This window comes from Felis catus, chromosome D1 (genome assembly GCF_018350175.1).
Source record: "Felis catus isolate Fca126 chromosome D1, F.catus_Fca126_mat1.0, whole genome shotgun sequence".
Taxonomy (NCBI): Eukaryota; Metazoa; Chordata; class Mammalia; order Carnivora; family Felidae; genus Felis; species Felis catus.
Genome location: NC_058377.1, coordinates 75,527,383 through 75,546,372, shown reverse-complemented (window position 1 = coordinate 75,546,372; position 18,990 = coordinate 75,527,383). Strand labels below are relative to the sequence as shown.

General features: G+C 47.1%; 1 protein-coding gene across 17 annotated transcripts in view; it reads right to left on the bottom strand.

Annotated features, from left to right (window-relative positions):
• The window catches only part of NAV2 (neuron navigator 2), a 742,802-nt gene that overhangs the window by 169,086 nt on the left and 554,726 nt on the right, over window positions 1–18,990 (bottom strand). For 16 of the 17 annotated variants that reach the window (XM_023239646.2, XM_045039059.1, XM_019812168.3 and 13 more), the window contains one exon: window positions 2,009–3,110. In XM_023239646.2, the coding sequence (XP_023095414.2) occupies window positions 2,009–3,110 (1,102 nt within the window). Of the gene's footprint in view, window positions 1–2,008; window positions 3,111–4,375; window positions 4,537–18,990 lie in introns of those variants that run through there. The other variant, XM_045039058.1, reaches the window with a different exon arrangement.

Below are 18,990 nucleotides of genomic sequence, written 5' to 3'. Positions count from 1 at the left end.
TTTCAAATGATTCCAGAAAAAAAAGAAAAAGGGAGTGAAATGGATGGCGTCCAAACACCATCATATATTTTAATTTCGAAAATGCAAATCAAGACTCTGGGAGCAGTAGCTTGAATATGTATTACCTCAAGACTATTAATGTTACTGGAATGATAAAAATTTCATGGGGAGCAATTCAGCTGCCTCCATGGTTCAGAGAACAACTGTATTAAAAGCCCTGCATGGAGACGAATGCTGAGTCATTATCTAAAAGCCCTGGCACTCTTCTCCAATGGTTAGCTGAGCTAATGACTGGATGTAATAAAAAGATGACCTTCTCCCAATTAAAAAGTCCGGGTGTGACCCCTGTTGAGGGGGAGGGTACGAAGAAGAGAAAGAAGGAGGGATGGGACAAAGAGAAGCCTGGCCTTGCCTCACTGGCTGGACCTGCCTGGCTTTACTCTGAATCACTCAGGCCAGTCTTCCCACTCGCTGTTGGCAGGCATGGTAACACAGCCTACGAGAACACAACTCAGGCAGGGAGAGAGGGGATATCCATTTCTTCGGGGGGAACCATACAAACACAGGAAGCTGAAAGTATGGGCACGAGTCTGCATGCAAACAGGTGTGAAAATATATGTGTGCATATGCACACTAGCATTTTATATACGTATGTGAACTTGTGTCCATACTTGGACGTGGCTGTCAATGTACGTCCATGCCTACGGGCGTCCGGGTGTGTGTGTGTGTGTGTGTGTGTGCAGTGTATATGTATACATACTTAGGGCAGAAGCTGTAAAGTAAGTGCCTAGATAATGGCATTCACTCATCAGGCCCCTTTTGCTATGCAGAGGTATTAGTAACATTCTGCTGTGCAGAATGGCCAAATGTACTCCACGTCTCAAGTACAGGATTAAGCTGGGCACTGTGAGCAAAGCTCTGGGAGTCCCTTAAAGCACAGCTGCCATCTGTTGGAGAGGACTTGTCCACGTGGCCAAGGACCACCCAGAGCCCGTGTCCTCCATCCTGCAAAGGTGCGTGGTGCAGGCTGGGCAATGAGAGGCTCTCACAGGCCACAAGCACACAGAGCAAGCGGCACCTGGCTCCACGTGGTCTCCCACAGTCCTATGGATGTGCCATTAGAGAGAGAGGGTGTGGGGGACAGATAATGGACAGAATGGAGTCAGACAAGCAAGCATCCAGGCTTGTCTCCTCAATACAACCTGATTCTTTTGTTCTTCTAGAACTGATCTCTCCCTGGGGCTCCTGGGTGGCTTAGTCAGTGAAGCATCCAACTCTTGATTTAAACTCAGGTCACGATCTCACGGTTCGTGAGTTCAAGCCTTGCATCAGGCTGCCCAATGCACTGTCAGTGCAAAGCCTGCTTGGGATTCTCTCTCTCTCTCTCTCTCTCTCTCTCTCTCTGCCCCTCCCTCCCCCAAAATAAACTTAAAAAAACAAACTGATCCCTTCCTATCACTACCTTGACCTTTCACGCTGCTCTCTTGAAGAAAGATTCTAGCAAGGACTGAAAAAATACTTAACACGTGCCATGTGTAGGCAGCTGTGAGGATCTGGAAGCTCAAGACGAACGCCTCTGTGAGAAGAGGTCTCACCCACTCAGCAAGGTGACATCTGTGTTTCTCATTTTTTAAGGTACGTTCAGAAAACGTTAGGACCGATGTCGGGGCCGGTCACGCTGAGTGATACCAAATCACACTTACCGCGTCTGCTCCTGAAACGCCCCTGGGTCCCCACGTGCCTGGCCAACTCCTCCTCATCCTGGGGTCAGCTCGAATTTTGCTTCCTCTCTTTAGCTTCCTCTCCCCCTCCCCCAAGCCGTGTTGTACTAGTTGCTCCCTCAAGCACACGTGTAAGGCTCTACTGGGAGCTTATCGAGGCGTACGTTAGCTGTCAGCTTTCATGTTCCTAGAGGGCAGGCCGGGTTCCTGCCCTCAAAGACCTGGGACCTACCAGAAAGGCTCCTCTGCCCACGGCCCAGCAAGGGCGGACGGGCGGCCGCACCTACCTGTACAGGAAAGGCGCGACGGTGGCAGTGTTGGGATGGTTGTATTGCTGCTGGGGCTGAGGTAGCTGAACACTGACGGTATTGCTTCCTGTGGTCTGGGTGGTCCCGACGGACCCGCTGACGGTCTGGCTGCTGATGCTGTGGTTCAGGGTGGTCCCTCCAGGGCCTCTTCCTTCTGAGGACGCCAGGCTGGAGGAGGAACTGGAGTGTCTGCCGTCCAGCTGGGGCTTCTGCTGGGGGAGCCCCGAGCTCGGCTTCCCACCCCGGCTCCGCTCCCCCTCCTTGGAAGGGGCAGGGGCACTTGGGGACTTCCCGGGCATGCTCTTCATTCCTGGTTTTGGTATTCCACTGTGGGAAGGGGCTGTGGCCTCCTTCTTGGCACTGTTGAGCTTCCCCCCCTTGGGGATGAAGCTGGCGATCTTGGAGGACTTTTTTGGCATCTCGGTCACCGCCGCCCCGCTGGGGTCTTCTTTCGGCCCCTCTTTGAGGTCCGGCCTGTCTGTCACAGAGGCTCTCTTGGCGAGGTCCTTGCTTTTCTCCTTTTCCTTCTCCCGCTGTTGTTTCTCCTTTTCCTTCTCGTTGCCTTTCGGGGAACTCTTCTTGGTGGTCAGCGCCCGGCTAAAAGTTCTCTGGGCGATGCCCTTGAGGGCGATCTTGGGGCTGTTGGAAGCGGGACCCGCCGTGGACAGCGAGCGACTGGTGGCTTCCGTCTCTTCGCTCTCTTCAAAGCTGGGTAGAATCTCGAGCCGCTCACAGCTCGTGTCCCGCGACCCCGGGCCCTCGCCTGCCTTGGAACCCCCTTTGCTGTTGAAAAGCTTTAGTTTTTCCAGCATGGACCTCTGACTGTTGGGGGCTGGCTTCATGGCTTCAGGGCTGGGCCTGGGGGCCTCGGGCATGGGCTGCTTGACCGAGAGCATGGACGGTGTGGCACTGTGCTTCACGCTGACCGACTTGCTGCGCCAGGGCTTGGAAGCAGCACCGGGCTGGGGGATGGCCGAGGAGGTGCCGCTGTTAGCAGGGGAGGGGCTGCTGCCACTTTCCAGAGGAACAGGTGCATTTTCACTCATTCCGGGGTGGGAGGAGGCTGGGCTCGCCAATGGCTCTGCAGAGATGGGGAAGAGAAGGAAACCCGAATTACACCTGTGGACCTGCGTTGACGGCCAGGGAGGGTGGACCATGGTTCCACGGCTCATCACTCTCAACCCAAACGCTCAGATAGCTCCACCACCCTCCCGTGCCTTACCCGTGGTTAAGTTGTTGTTTTTTTAATCTTTATTTATTTTGAGACAGAGACAGAGTCTGAGCAGGGGAGTTGCTGAGGGGAGGGAGACACAGAATCCGAAGCAGGCTCCAGGCCCTGAGCTGTTAGCACAAAGCCCGGCGTGGGGCTCGAACTCACGAATCATGAGATCGTGACCTGAGCCGAAGTCAGACGCTTAACTGACTGAGCCACCTAGGCGCCCCACCGGTGGATAAGTTTTTAAATCCCACCTTGACTTCCTCCTGCTCTCCATCACACACAGTTCACATTTCCCGTCCTATCCTGGTATCTGCTGTGCAAATGCACACTGATCTTAATATCAACATGTGCAAAGCACAATTAAGCATGCGTTTCTGGTAAAAAACCAAAAACCTACACCACGAAAGATGTAGGAAACACATACTGTTTTTGAATTATTCAACCCACAACCCAATTTCCCGGTTAATGCGAAATAATTGAAAATTAGCCGCCTTTAAGAAAATGTAGGAGAGACATTAAAACGGAACAAAAAAGAAAGAGAAACCAAGCATAACCTTTACCGAAGAATAATTACCCAAGGAAGTTGCTAAGTCCTATCAAAGCATAGACGCTTTTTCCTATGTTGACATTTTGAAAGCGGTACCAGCATGATTCAGGCAAGACTTAAAAAAGATTTTTTAGCTTAAGAGTATAAACCGCACATCGATTTACTGTAGGCATGAAAACACACAGGTTATCTGAAAGTCAAGGTCTCCCCTTTGGCGCTTAGGGTGTATTTCCCCAGCCAGACTCTCTTCTCAGAAACGCCTCAAGATATTTGCAAAGTGGAATCAGAATGATTCTAAGAAGGGCGGGTTCCAAGCTGGAGTTCTGCTGGCCGAGGCGGCCCATACCACGGAAACGAGATCAGGGATGCCCTCCTCCACGAGCACTCAGAACCAAGCAGCTCTATCGCCCACACAGGGGCAGCTGTCAGACAGAAAGTGGCCGGGAAGGCATGTCACGGCTGAGCCCGGCGCCGTGCCACCCACACCCCACACAGCCCGGTGCACGGAACGGAGAGGATGCGGCCCTTCAGCCCCCGAAGAGCACGTCCGTGTCTGCAAAGTCACCACAACACGACTTACCTAGCGGCAGCCACTTTCTCCCACCACGGTTCCCTAGGAAAAATTCTCTGACCGGAGAGGCTGCCCTTCCAATTGTCACAAGTGTTTTCAGTTAAACTGCTCATGTTTCTAATTAACTTTTGTCATCCGCAACTGCTCCAGTGCCCAGAAGCCTGGCGGGATTAACGGCTGCTTCTTCTGCCCGTTTTTTTTTTTTTTTTTTTTTAATACCTATGTTCCGCTGCCTTCTAGCAACAGAGTAAACTGTGTATAGAGCGGCTTTTTATGATTTAAAAGTCAACGGCCGCCAAAGCCGAGTGCAGGCAGCCCCTGTGTGGGACATGAGCACCGAGCCGGGAGAACTCCCGACAGAGGAACGGCTTTCCTCCACTCACTCCCAGCTGCTCCGGGAAGCCACAGCTCCAGGGTGATCCAAAGCAGACCTCCCAATGTTTTAAAACACATACATCTTCCTGACTTACTGGGGATTTGGGTTTGGAGCGGGGGGTGCTGCACAATCCTCCCTAACAAAACTCACGAGGCGTTGTTGGATCTTTTCCTGGGGAGAGCTGGAGACCGGCTTGCAAACAGGGTCGGGAACCCACCCACACTGCCGGCCTTTCAGAGGGTCTCCAGCAGCCTGACGCTGCTTAGGGAGGGTCTCCTGGTATCAGGAGGTACGGAGCTAGGCACATTGTGAAGAGGGGCTCACTATCCCCCTTTTGTGAGTGAGGAAACCGCGGCTCATGGGAGCGCTAGTAACGGACCCTAAACCACAGAGCTAGGCATGGACATAGCTGGGACTTGAACCCAGGTCTCCTGACACAGTGCTCATGGGACTGTATCACAGCTACCTCCTTTGGTGAAGGATATGTTTAAACAAGAGGCACTTAAATGGTAGGAGTGCTTTTTAGGCATCAACTTTTCTGTTGCTAAGGTATGTTCATGACATCCTTTTTGGGGCACAGCCCAGCCCAGCCTCTGGAAAGGAGGCAGCCTATAGTGCAGAGGCTGGCTCTCTGCAGTAAATACTGGTGACCTCCAATCCTGAGTTCCACTTCTCATAAGGCAACTGTCTTTCCCTTAACCTGGGTTCAGATCTGAGGCAAAAGGATTCATTTGTTCACTGAGTATATTCATTCATGTCAATATTCACTCATTCAATGTGTATGTCAGATGCTGTTCTAGGCACCTGGGATACATCAATGCAAAACAAAATCCCTGCCTTCTTAGAATTTACAGTCCAGCAGGGGAACGGATAACTAACATGGCTGATAAATTTTATCATTTGTTAGAAAATAAGAGGTAAAGAAAAGGGGGTCTTTTGGGGCAGGTTGTAACAATGTCCTCACAAGAACTGCATCATATTCAGAGGTGTGCCCCTCTTTCCTAAAGAAGTCTTAGGCACATTCCACTGAGTGTAAGTGCACGGATCAGTAGGACTTCTCTGCTCCCACACATTCCTTAGAACCTCAAGAAAGCTTGCTTGCAATGGTTTGACAAATGCTCCTACTTAGCAGGTCTGTGTATTTCTAACACTAACAAACACAGGTAGAAATCAACCAACAACTAACTAGCCAAGGACTAACCCAGAGTGAAACAGACACCTGGCTCATCTAAGTGAAATGCGCAGACTAAGCTAAAGATGTTGTCTCCTTCAGATCCAAGGTGCCAGGCCAGGGGCGGGGGAAAGAGGGAGGCTGGGGAAGGGCTTGCACGATGTAGGTAGGACGCATACCACGCTGGGCCAAAACAGCTCGCTCCCAGAAACTTCCACGTGTCTTTTAAACCCCTGCTCAAATGCCTTCTGTGTCACGCTGAGACCTTCGAGCTGACTGACCCACTTGGTTGGCGTCACATGGCATTTTCCGAGGACTTTGCTCATACCTCCCCATAAAAGGATTTTAGAGGGCCACCTACATATTCTAGCCACTGGGAATACAGAGGAATACAAAATAAGGTCTACCCACTAGGAACTCACTGTCCAAAGAGGCAACAGGCCTCAAGCAGAGCAGAGAACAATGTAAAGGACTACAGAGGGCTGTGTAGGGTACCATGATACCTAAGGGTTGGGATCCATTAACTCTCCCATTTGGGAAACCTTCACAGAGCCAATGACCTCTGACTTGTCACACCATGTTTCTGCTCTAGGTTGGCTGGCTAGCCCACTGGTCCACGCTCCCTGACTCATCTTTGTGTGCGACAGCCTGCCAGAGCATAGGAAACCCTTGGTATGTGGCTATCAGATTGGAGGTTGGTAGTTTTGACTTTTGCAATTCACAGTTAAGGCAACAGAGCCACAGCCTTCTGATGAGTCATGAGCCAAAAGTTTTTAGCCTAAACTCCCGGCAAAACCAAAAAACACTATCAGGACTCAGAGCTCCAGAATTTCCACTTAGCATGTGGCGTGGGCTCCTCTGGTTATCAAATCATGGGGACATTTCAAGGCTATTCGCTGCAGCTGTTAACTGTAGAGATGATCTGAATTTGGTTTCTAGAACACGAGTTTCCTGAGTAGGGCTGCAGGGCACCAGATCACCTGAGGATAAGACAATCTATACTTTGCACTTATGTCATGGCTAGAAATCCCCTTAACAGTGAAGCGGGCTCCAGGTCACGAGTGGTTTTGCCATATTCCCATCATTCTGAAGGTTTCACACCAGTGACCTTGGCTGTTTAGGGCCTGTTCTTCTTTCTTTGGAAAACAGCCATTCCTAATGCCGGGATTTTATGATTCCCAGCATGAGACTGTCCTTACCATGCTTCTGAGACAGTGAAGTAAATATGAGAGAGATATGGGTAGGTGAGTGAAGCTTTAAGCTTTGTTACCAACCAACAGTGTGACCCACGATGTGCCATTTTGCCCCTCTGGGCCTCAGTTGCCCCATTTGTAAGAAGGATGAGCCGTTTCTCTAGAGTCTTTTCCACTCTGCTTCCATTCAAATCTCAGTGAGTCTCCGAGAGGCCCGGTGAGGCTGAGGCCAGAGAATGCAGCCCTCAGTTCTATCATTACTCTGTGCTGCGGCATACAGGTGTTTACCTTCAAACATTCTCCCTCCACAGCTCTCTTAGGATGTTTACTAGTAGACATCAGTGAAAACTGGCTGGGTCAAGGGACAGTCAGCCTTGAATGAGGGACTTGTGAATTCAGAAATTCTGGTATCCTATGAAAACAAGCCTGGGGAAGGGAAGGCGGGGAGAGGTCTATAAAATTAAGAGCACTTCGCTCCCTAATGAGGAACAGCTCTAGTTTCGGCTCTCATGTATACACACCTCTGTGAGAGTAAAGGAATCTAATAGGGAGGAAAGAGAAAAACATAAAAGAACGTTCTGAACATCAGTATTTCTCTGGCAATTAATGGTATGCGGGCCACTGTAGTAGGTGAGCCTATTTTCAATGGCACATGGATGAGTATTTTTATATTTTAAAAGTCATATATTTATCTTATTGCAATAGAACAGATAACTAGCCCATATATAAATGAACAGTTTCATGATTATTAGACATACATTTAAAACTGGAGCTGATTTAAGGAAAACAAGAAACAAAAACACACAGATTTGGTTCACAGATTTGGCAAAACTCACACAGGTCTGTGGAAGACTGAAGCTGGGGAGACACTTCTCCATTAAATCAAGAAATGCTTATTTTATATATAAAATCTGTAATAAATATTTTATAAATACCTACCTGTGTTAAGTCCACGCTTTTGGAAAATGTAATCAACAAAACAGAAATCAAACCAGAAGGTCCAAATAAGGACGAGGTTTAAAGCTAACCTGAAATGGCCACCTTTTAGAGTTTTATTTCTTTGTGTGTATTCGTTTAGAGAATTTTGCTGAGAGTGGCTAGCCTAGCACTGGCACCATGACCAGGCCTTGTTTAGCCAAAGACCATTTAAAAACTAACGGCTTTCCAAGTCTGGACTACTGACCAGTAAGAATGACACATTACATCACCCCCCGTAAACATCCAAATGTCCATATGCAAAACTGAAAAATATCAAGACGTACTATTATATGCAATAGACTCTGATCTACTCTACCCTAATCCATTTTTTTAAACGCCTATCCCTGAGCCCCTGAACAGATTTTATGACCCTCGAGGGGACTGTGCCCTGAAGCCTCAGCAGCTCAGTTCTAAAAGACCAGCTTCCAAGGTTCCCCCACCACCAACTGACAAACCACCACAAGAAGGAAAAGTCTCATTTGAAACAGTGCAGACAGGATGTCTTTGAAGAAGAGAAAGGGCTTTTTTGCTTTTTTTTCAGGGTTTACAGAGAACATTAATCCTCCTGGAGGGAGGGGGAAAGTTTGGTTTTTCTGGCAACCAGCCTTAACCTTCCCTGACAGTAACCAAAATACTTTCTAAATGAAAATACTGTCTAAGGCAGATAAATAAGCATTTCTTCCTCTCTCCCTCCGACAGGGCCAACACTGGCCGCCAGTCCCTTCTGTCCCCAGCCTCCCAGTTAGGGGGACATTGGTGGTCTGATCCTGATGCCAGCAGGCACCCAGGGAGCATGTTCTAGGCTGGCTGATCCCAGCTCCTGTCACCCCCATTGTGATTTTAAACCTGCCCTGGGGACATTTCCCCGCCTAAATCCTCTCAGTAGTCTTCAGGAAAAGACCTGATAATTGGGTCTGGGAAAATGTTTGCAATTTCCTACAATTTGTCAAGGTGTCAATCTTGAGCATTCAAATTTGTTAGGATAACTGAAACCTGTTTTGCGTGTGCGTGCGTGCGTGTGTGTGTGTGTGTGTGTGTGTGTTTGAAAGTACATGGACTCTAGCCACACAGGCTGGAGACGGTTTTCAGAGTTGCTCAGGTCAATTTCTCGACAACTCTGTTACCCACCACATCACAGAGGGGCACAGGAACCTCGCTCGATCTGCTAAATAGTTCTGGAGGATTCCTTAAACCTAGCCAGGGAGCATTCTCAGCACTGCTGTGATCAATGTCTAATCTTAATGGTGTGGGCTTAAACATAGTTTTCTCTCTGATCCTTCTTAGGGAGGATCATTGCAGGTATAGAAAGAGAGAGAAGGGGTATAAGAACCACCAAGGAAAGCGGGCAGGAAAGTGCCAGGGCACGGAGCTGGGTTTGGGACCCATACTTTCTTTTTTTTTTTTTTTTTTTATATGTTAATTTCTTTTTTTTTTTTTTAACGTTTTTATTTTATTTTTGAGACAGAGAGAGACAAAGCATGAACGGGGAGGGCCAGAGAGAGGAAGACACAGAATCTGAAACAGGCTCCAGGCTCTGAGCTGTCAGCACAGAGCTCGACGTGGGGCTCGAACTCACGGACTGCGAGATCGTGACCTGAGCCCAAGTTGGCCACTTAACCAACTGAGCCACCCAGGCGCCCCGGGACCCATACTTTCTAAGAACCTTCTTGTGTCTGCAATTTCAGAGGCTCTGAGAACATCCAAGTTAGAATAAGGATGATGATCTACATAAACAAACGTTTTTTACAAAGTTGCTCTGTTAATCCCTATCAAAATCCCAGTGATGACTTTTGCAGAAAGAGAACAACACATCCTAAAATTCATATAGAATCTTAAAGGACTCCAAATGGCCGAAATAATCTTACAAAAGAACAAAGTTTGAGGTCTCAGAGTTTCTGATTTCTAAACTTATTACAAAGCTACAGTAATCAAATTGGTGTGGTACTGGCCTAAGGACAAATGGACCAATGGATTAGACTTGAGAGCCCACAAATAAACCTTTGTGTCTGTGGTCCAATGGTCTTTAATACTGTTCAATAAAGTCACGGTGGCCTTTTTAACAAATGGCGCTGGACAAACAATATCCACATGCAAAAAAAAAAAAAATCAAGTTGGATTCTTATCGTATACCATATAAAAAAATTAACCCAAAATGGCTCAAAGACCTACATGCAAGAGCTAAATTATAACTCTTAGAAGAAAGCTTAAGGACACTGGATTTGCAATGACTTTTTGGATATGACCCTAAAAGCACAGGCACAAAAAAAAAAAAAAAAGAGAAGCCAGGTAAGTTGGATTTCATCAAAATGAAAAACTTTAGTGCATCAAAGGACACTGTTCACAGAGTGAAAAGGCAATCTACAGAAAGGGAGAAAATACTTGCAAGTCAGCTATCTGATAAGGAATTGGTGGCCAGAATAATAAAGCACTCCTATAACTTACAAACAGCGATACAACAATCCGATGGAAAAATGGGCAAATGGACATTTCTCCAAAGAAGATACACAAATGGCCGATGCACACATGGAAAGATGTTCAATATCATTAATCATGAGAATGCAAATTGAAACTACAATAAGATACCACTTCATACCCATTAGGATAGCTATTATCAATTTTTTTGTGTGTTTTTATTTATTTTTGAGAGAAAGAGACAAAGTGCAAGCGGGGGAGGAGCAGACAGGAAGGGAGACACAGAATCCGTAGCAGGCTCCGGGCTCAGAGCTGTCAGCACAGAGTCCGACGTGGGGCTCAATCCCACAAACTGTGAGATCATGATCTAAGCCGAAGTTGGACGCTTAACCGACTGAGCCACCCAGGTGTCCCTAGGATAGCTATTATTTAAAAAAAAACCAAACCCCCTCCCCCTCAAAAAACAAAACAAAACAAAAAAAACAAAAAAAAACCCAGAAAATAAGTCTTTGTGGAAGACGTGGAGAAATTAGATCGCTTGTAAACTACCATGAGAATGTAAGATAGAGCCACTGTGGAAAACAAAACAGGAGTTCCTCAAAAAATTTAAACCTAAACTATGATCCAGCAATTCCATTTCTAGGTACATATCCAAAAGAAGTGAAGGCAGGGACCTGAGCAGATATTTGTGCACTTATGCTCACAGCAGTCTTATGCACAATAGCCAGGGGCGCCTGGGTGGCTCAGTCGGTTAAGCGGCCGACTTCGGCTCAGGTCATGATCTTGCAGACCGTGAATTCAAGCCCCGCGTCAGGCTCTGTGCTGATGGCTCAGAGCCTGGAGCCTGTTTCAGATTCTGTGTCTCCCTCTCTCTGACCCTCCCCCGTTCATGCTCTGTCTCTCTCTCTGTCTCAAAAATAAATAAACGTTAAAAAAAATTTAAAACAAACAAACAAACAAAAAAACAATAGCCAAAAGGCAGAAGCAAGCTGAGTGTCCATCGGTGGATAAACAATGGATATTGTTTGGATAAGTACACGGATAAACGAAACACGGTATATACATACAATGAAATATCGTTTCAGTCTTCAAAGGGAATAACATTCTGACACATAGTACAGCATGGATGAACCTCGAAGACATTATGCCAAGTGGAATGAGCCAGCCATGAAAGGACAAAGACTGTGCGGTTCCACTTAGAAGAGGTCCCCAGAGTGGGCAAATTCACAGAAGGATGATTGCCAGGAGCTGAGGGGAGGGGGCAACAACGAGGACAGTTTCAGTTCGGGAAGATGCCGTCTGGAGACGGCGGTAACGTCCGCATCTGCAAGGTGAATGTACTTAATGTCATGGAACCATATGTTTTAAAATGGTTCAAATGGTAATTATCATATGAGACCTACTTCAGCACAATGAAAAAAATCAGATTGTATTTGGCCGCGAGTGACACGGAATTCTGACCGTCGTGGCCTATACCTCATTCCCAGCTCCTACCACAGGACTGCCACACCCCAAAGGGCTCAATGAATATTTGCTAAATTAAAGAAAAAGCTTCTGTTAGTGTGATGGTTAACTAATCACATGAGACTATGTAGTCAGCATATTACTTTATTAGTATTATTTTACTCCAGACTGAGAAAACAATTTCTGCGTCAAAGGAACAGCGATCCTTTTAACAGACCCTAGTAGACAAGCAAACTACATCACTTGAATTCCTCCTCCCTCAACTGGCTGTCACCAGCTCTCTGGCCAAGCTGTTTGCTCTGAACGGGGTGCCTCACTGCCCTCTTCCCTGCTCCCCCACCATACCCAACATTAGCCCCCGTTTATGTTCCAGACCTTCCATTTTACCTTCCATTCCAGGAAACCTCCAGAACCCCCACACAGAGGCCATCACTTTTGACTTGAGGCTTCTCTGGGGTCCCTGACCTTTCCCGGCCTGTATTGGGGTTATAGCAGCCGCACTTCCCTTACGTACAAGAACGGCTGATGCACTGATAGGTGCCCAGCATGGCTGGTGGAAAAACCAACAAACAAATAAAACCTACTACCCACGCTGGATCCCTCCACATGGCTCGAAATTAAAATCAGGTGTGCCGGGCTTCAGCCTCTCGGCTGATGATGCCAGTTCCCTTTAAAGCTAAGTGAACTGAAAAGACTAGAAGCTGTGGTGGTGCTTTTAGTGCTTTTCCTTCTACTTGTGGTGGAAATTTTGCTGCAACAGGTCCCCGAAAGGGTCACGTCCAAAAACTCCGGTATCCTGTAAGGGTGTGGCCAGAAAGAAATGGACGGAATGTACAAGTGCATTTCCCATTAGACTGAAGGCAGCTCTTCACCGTGTGAGCTGGGGGGGTTCCCGGTCTTCCTCACTGACTTTTTCACCCCGGAGGAAGTTTTGGAAAAAAGGGGCCCTCGACAGCTGCAGCAATTACAGTTGTGTTTCTTTTTAACACATGACAAGGTAATTCTTTTTCTTCAGTGGCTCCTTTCAGATAAAATGGAGTGGAGAGATGGGTAATGAGGTCATCCGTTTCTCTCCTGGCAGTGAAACAGCAGTCAAGGAAAATCACGAAGTGCGCTTTCCTACCCACTGTTCACTACATGGTCTGAAGTTTTACAAGACACGTTTTCTAATCCCACTTTAAGGCCGTGAGAAACTGGTAAAGCTACACGAAGGTTGGCTTGCTGGAAATATTAGTATGCAGATGGCCTTATCGACATAAGGACTTTGCAGTAAGGTCTTTAAAACAAACAAACAAACAAACAAAAAACAAAAACAAAAACATGGGGCACCTGGGTGGCTCAGTCGGTTAGGCGGCCGACTTCAGCCCAGGTCATGATCTCGGGGTCCGTGAGTTCGAGCCCCGCGTCGGGCTCTGTGCTGACAGCTCGGAGCCTGGAGCCTGTTTCAGATTCTGTGTCTCCCTCTCTCTGACCCTCCCCCGTTCATGCTTTGTCTCTCTCTGTCTCAAAAATAAATAAACGCTAAAAACAAACAAACAAACAAAAAAAACAACTTAAAAGTTTTACTTGAGAGAGAGGGAGGGGAGAGAAAGTGAACGCGCCTGCACAGGGAGGGGCAGAGAGAGAGAGAGAGAGAGAGAGAGAGAGAGAGAGACTCCCAAGCAGGCTCTGCACAACACGGGGCTTGAACTCACGAACCATGGGATGCTGACCCGAGCCGAGACTAAGAGTCGGATGCTTAACCGACTGAGCCACCCAGGCACCCCCGTAGTAACGTCTTAAAAAGAGAGTTCGTAAAATCTCTCTCTCCCTCCCCCATACACATCACACATCAAAAGGTGTCCTGTGCATATTTTTAAAACCCTCCCAACTCGGCTGGGTAAGGAGACGAATCATTTGCTGGCATCTGAAGGAAAATACCTTTAAAAATAAAAAGGGTTCCTATTCTTTATCTTTCATTTCTTGAAGGCACATCACCCTCAAAACACCCCCTTCCTCTCTCTTGAACTATTTGTTTGAAATCCCACGCAACAGGCTTCAGGAGAAAGCTTTTGTTTTAATTGGTCAAGCCATTTCTCTATCTTGTACCATATATGGCTATAAGAAAGCACAAAACTGGCCGCAGAAAACTTTCTCCCTTCTTTCAAGGGCATATGAAATTTCACAGAGAGATTATAAACACTTTACAAGGGGGCAAATCTTATTCTTACAAGAGGTCACTGTCCACAGCTAACAGCTCTTTGGCAGAGTGCAATGGCAGTATGCTATTATAAATACATCCAAGACAGAATTAGTTAAGGAATTCTGCAGGCTTTCTCCCCTAAGATACCAGCCCAATCTCCCTTACTCTCGGGGCAAAAGATGGACACTCTGAAATACAAGGCTCCACACCAGCGTTACACCAGAATGCTTTCCAAGGAACAATGCAAACGGGCATTAATAGAGAGAAGGAGTTCCAAGGTTAGGTAAGTTGGGAAAATAGAGGCCTAAATGGCGGTCAGTTTCCTTGCTTGCAGGACTTCTCAGAGCCTTTACTAGGCTTACTTGCACCGGGAAATATCCAAAATGATAATGGGATAGTATGGATCCTAAATGTATTTTTGCCACAAACTGATTTTATGGGGCAGTTTCAGGAAATAGCCTGTCATAGTATGCATTTTGGTAAACCCTGTCTCCACGGAGAGGGTAGAAAATGGCACGTAACCTAACTCAGATAAGATAGCTGTCCAACAGGTAACCGTCACTAACCAGGAAGGGTATACAAGGGAGAGGAAGAAGATGTACCCCCTTTCCTCCTGTGAAGTTATAATCTAGTAGACTGGAGAATGCTTTCCTGATATGCATTCTGAGCACAAAGTATCCTTAACATGTATCTGTTCCCTTTTGTTACAATAAGATTAGTCTAAGACTCTGCACTAAAGCCAAACGAGTATGATAACAGGAAGCAGGAATAAAGGCTGCTCGGTGGCATGCCTAAAATGATTTCCATCAACAGTTAGGCTCCCTGTGACTCAGGGCTGGGACACAGCAACCACAAAAACGGATGTGATCTTGACCTGTATTAATACAAGAATGACATTCAGAACAAAGGAAGTGAGGATCTTGCCCTGCGGTGCCCAGCTCAGACCGGAGCTAGGATGGTACACAACATCAGAATTTGGTGCCCTAGAGATCTGTTATTTTAAGTCACTCATTTCCCAAAAAGGGAAGGAACAGAGCTCTGGGCAGGTAATGACTTCTCCAAGGTCTCGCCATCAGTGAGTGGCACTGGACTTCAGTCTCTGAAGCTTGCTCAATAAAGTAACTTTGCTGGCCCTGCTCCCAAACCTAGCCACTCAGACTCTCTGGGGATGGACCCAGGGAGTTAGAGTTCTAACTAGCTCCTCGGGTGACTGTCATGCATACTGAACTTGGAAAAGCAGGTACTGAAGAATGTGAACACTACTACCGTGCACAGAGAAACCGCAGTTTTCCCAGGACAGGGGGTAGAATCTGAGGATGACCGTAAACCACTCTCCACAAAGAGCGGCCAGAAAGGATGGAGACATTCAACTTGGAAGAAAGAGGACTTAGAAGAAAGTAAACGTGGAAGAACTCTTCTACGGCGGCTGGTTTTCCCCTTTGATCCTTCTGCCCACTGACACTGAACAGCAGCAAAAACGGGTTAAAGCCACACCTGTCAGGACAGGCCCAGGATTCAGGTCTGTTCAGTGTGTGCTCTTGTGAATAGCCAAGGACCCTTTTTGGCACTGAGGGTGCAAGGCCCCGGGTTCCATGGAGCAGCTTAGGGGACAGCCAGAGCGGGTGGGGGATGTTGACAGCAGCTGTGGAAAAGGGGAGTTAAGCCAACCTGCTTTAATATATTCTCTGCTCCACTTCGACCAGAGCAGCTCTCTGTACACGGAAGATTCTATTTGACAAAAGGTTTCCTTTGGGGGGGGGGGACCCTCTGACCATATTAATAATCGTATGTTAGTAACAGCCAACATTTACGGAGCTTACTTACGTTTTGTCCCAGACACTGCCAGGAGGCATTTTTATTATACTGACTTTTTTCTTTTGTCATTTGCAGGGTAAATCCAGTGAGGTAGGTAATAATGATTCCACTTTACCAATGAGGAAACTGAGGCACAGGGCTTTAGTAGGTCACCCAAGATCAAACAGATTACTGCCAGGCTCCTTTACCTCAAAGTCCGCATACTTTAGCTGCAACCCTAGTGACCCTCCTGTCCTCCCCCCTTCCCCCCAAGAAGAGACAGTAAACTTTCAAAGCCCACGCTCCTTTCTTGGTACAAGATCCAGTATTTTCATCGAGTCTCTGTCAACAGCTTGCAGAGATCCTAAAGCAAAATCCTCTGACCTATAACTTCTTCCCCGAGGAAAAAGAGAATTTCTCCCTCCAGGAAGTTCTTTTTTAAAAATGGGAACGTCGGGGCGCCTGGGTGGCGCAGTCGGTTAAGTGTCCGACTTCAGCCAGGTCACGATCTCGCGGTCCGTGAGTTCGAGCCCCGCGTTGGGCTCTGGGCTGATGGCTCGGAGCCTGGAGCTTGTTTCCGATTCTGTGTCTCCCTCTCTCTCTGCCCCTCCCCCGTTCATGCTCTGTCTCTCTCTGTCCCAAAAATAAATAAACGTTGAAAAAAAAATTAAAAAAAAAATAATAAAAATGGGAACGTCAAACAACTGAGCAATAATTTGAGTATGGTTTTTGTTCTCCAAAATTTAGGATGCAAGCAAAATGTAATCTTTCTGCTGTTATTTTTTCTGCCAATCAAAATCAGAAGCCAACCAAAGAACTGGCTTATTGTATTTCTCTGGGGGAATCAATGCAGAAACCGAGAGCTGAATTGCGCTATTATTCACTACCTATGATTGTATTATGCCAAATGTGCAGGAACAGAAGGAAAAAAAGCAGTCATTCATCCTGATTCTGCCAAGTATACAGACACTTGGTATCAGATAGATCAAATAATTTCAGGGCTTCACGGACGTCACTGATCCACACAGACTTCTGAGCCTTTTTACCTGACAGTTGTCTTCTTAATGAAAAGACAGAATTTTTCTTCTGGAAAGAAAAAAAAAAAAAAGAAGAAGAAGAAATATGCTGAGGTAGAAAATGGCCCTGGAGACTGCTCACTGGCTTTACTCACCTAAATCAGGAAGCAATTTCCTCCAGGTGTCTGTTTTGTTTTATACAACAGCCCTGGCTGTGACAAGTTGGGGGCAGATGAAGGTTTTGTAAGTAGAGGGCTCATTCCGATGAATCCTAGTAACTTCTGTAAGGCTGAGACATCTTTGAGAAACAGGATAAACATGACGATGTGGAAGGGGTGCCAAGGTAAAGGTCTTGCTCTGCTCTGTGCTCAGAGCCCCACCTTTAGGACGTTGGGGATGGGCTCAAGTCCAACTTAATAGCTCGGTACCCTGGAGTTAGTTACTTAGTCTAGCTGAGCTCTGGTTTGTATTCGTAAGTAAAAATAAGACCAACACCAATAACTACCATCTGCTGAGAGCCAACCGTGTGCCAGGTATGGTACTAAGTGATTTATATAATTCCATTTAACAAATCCACTTAAGGATTTCCTTAGTGCACGTACAAGCATCTTGTGAAGTGGATTACTGCAGCTCAGAGATGTTAGGATGGCCAGGGAACGGTAGAGCAAGAATTTAAACACTCAAGCCCGTGTTCTTCTTAATCCACAGACTCCACTAAATGAGGACGCTGACCCCAGCTTGCCTTCTTCACCCCGAGGAACAAAGGAGTAATGACAGAAAAAAGCATCCTGCAAAAGAGCCCTGCACACAGATTTGTCTTCATTCCCCCTACGAATACTGGGTTTTCTCAGAGTGAGGTATAGTAGCCGTAGCCAAAAGGGGTGGAAGGGCTGTCTTCTGAGGCAGGATGGGCCCGGGGACCCGGCACAAGGGCCGTCTGACCCGACTCTATAGAGAAAGCGAGAATGCCCCCCGGAGGCCCTGTGCATTCTAAAGCTCCCACCTTTTGCAGGTAGCTCCCTGCAGCCCCACCCAGGCTGACTGCAGACTGGAGGCAAGCCCCTCCTAGTTCCTCTCCAAACCCGGGGGGGGGGGGGGGGGGCGGGCAAGGCAGGTTTTGGCCCGTGGGCCTCGTCCACCTCACCAGGCTTGCTGGAGGCAGCCTGGTGAACACACAACTCTGTCTGCTGAGATGACTCAGACACTCCTGGCAACATCTACTCTGTTTCTGTAAGACTCACAGGGCTCTTCCCATGAATGACGGTGAAAAGGAATTCAAGGAGCCTCTCGCCCGTGTGCAGGGCGAGGAGATATAATGTGGAAACCAGGCTGCTCACAGACCAGCTTGGAGGTTTTAATGCACACTTACACACGCCAAAGCTTATTAAAATGTTGTTCCAGGGGACCTCTGTCATCTTCAATAATGAATTCTGGAAGTACAGTAACCAGGGTATATGATTGGGGCTCCAAGTTATTTGGTGATGTTTGTCCCTGGAACCCTAAAACCACCATGACATTTAGTGTTTGCCCCTCCATCCATCCTATCCCATCCCATCCCTCCAACATTTTTGACACCTCTGTTCCAGGTACTTTCCCAGGTGCTGGGAACGTGTCAGGAAGTGTGGATAACAAAGAGGGTCATCCAACCCCGTCTGGGAGCAAGGTGGAAGAAAGGAATCCAGGAAGTCATTCCAGCCATGTTTCACCACCTCTGCCTAGAGCTTTTAGAACTTGATTCTTTACAAAGTATTAAAAGGAAGTAAAGTTTTTAGGTACCCAAGCCTAGTGACTAAAATCAAACCCACAAGGACAGTTTATATATATATATATATATATATATATATATATATATATATATATATATATATATTCATTCTCCACTTGATCAGAGTAATATCTGGTCAGCCAAGTGCATCTGTGATACTAATCATAACCAGGAATCTCAGGGGCATATCCATTGCATCCAGGCATAATGGAAAATGGGACGTAGAGCTTCATCGAGAATGTTCCTCTTCCCCACTCACCACGCACACACGTC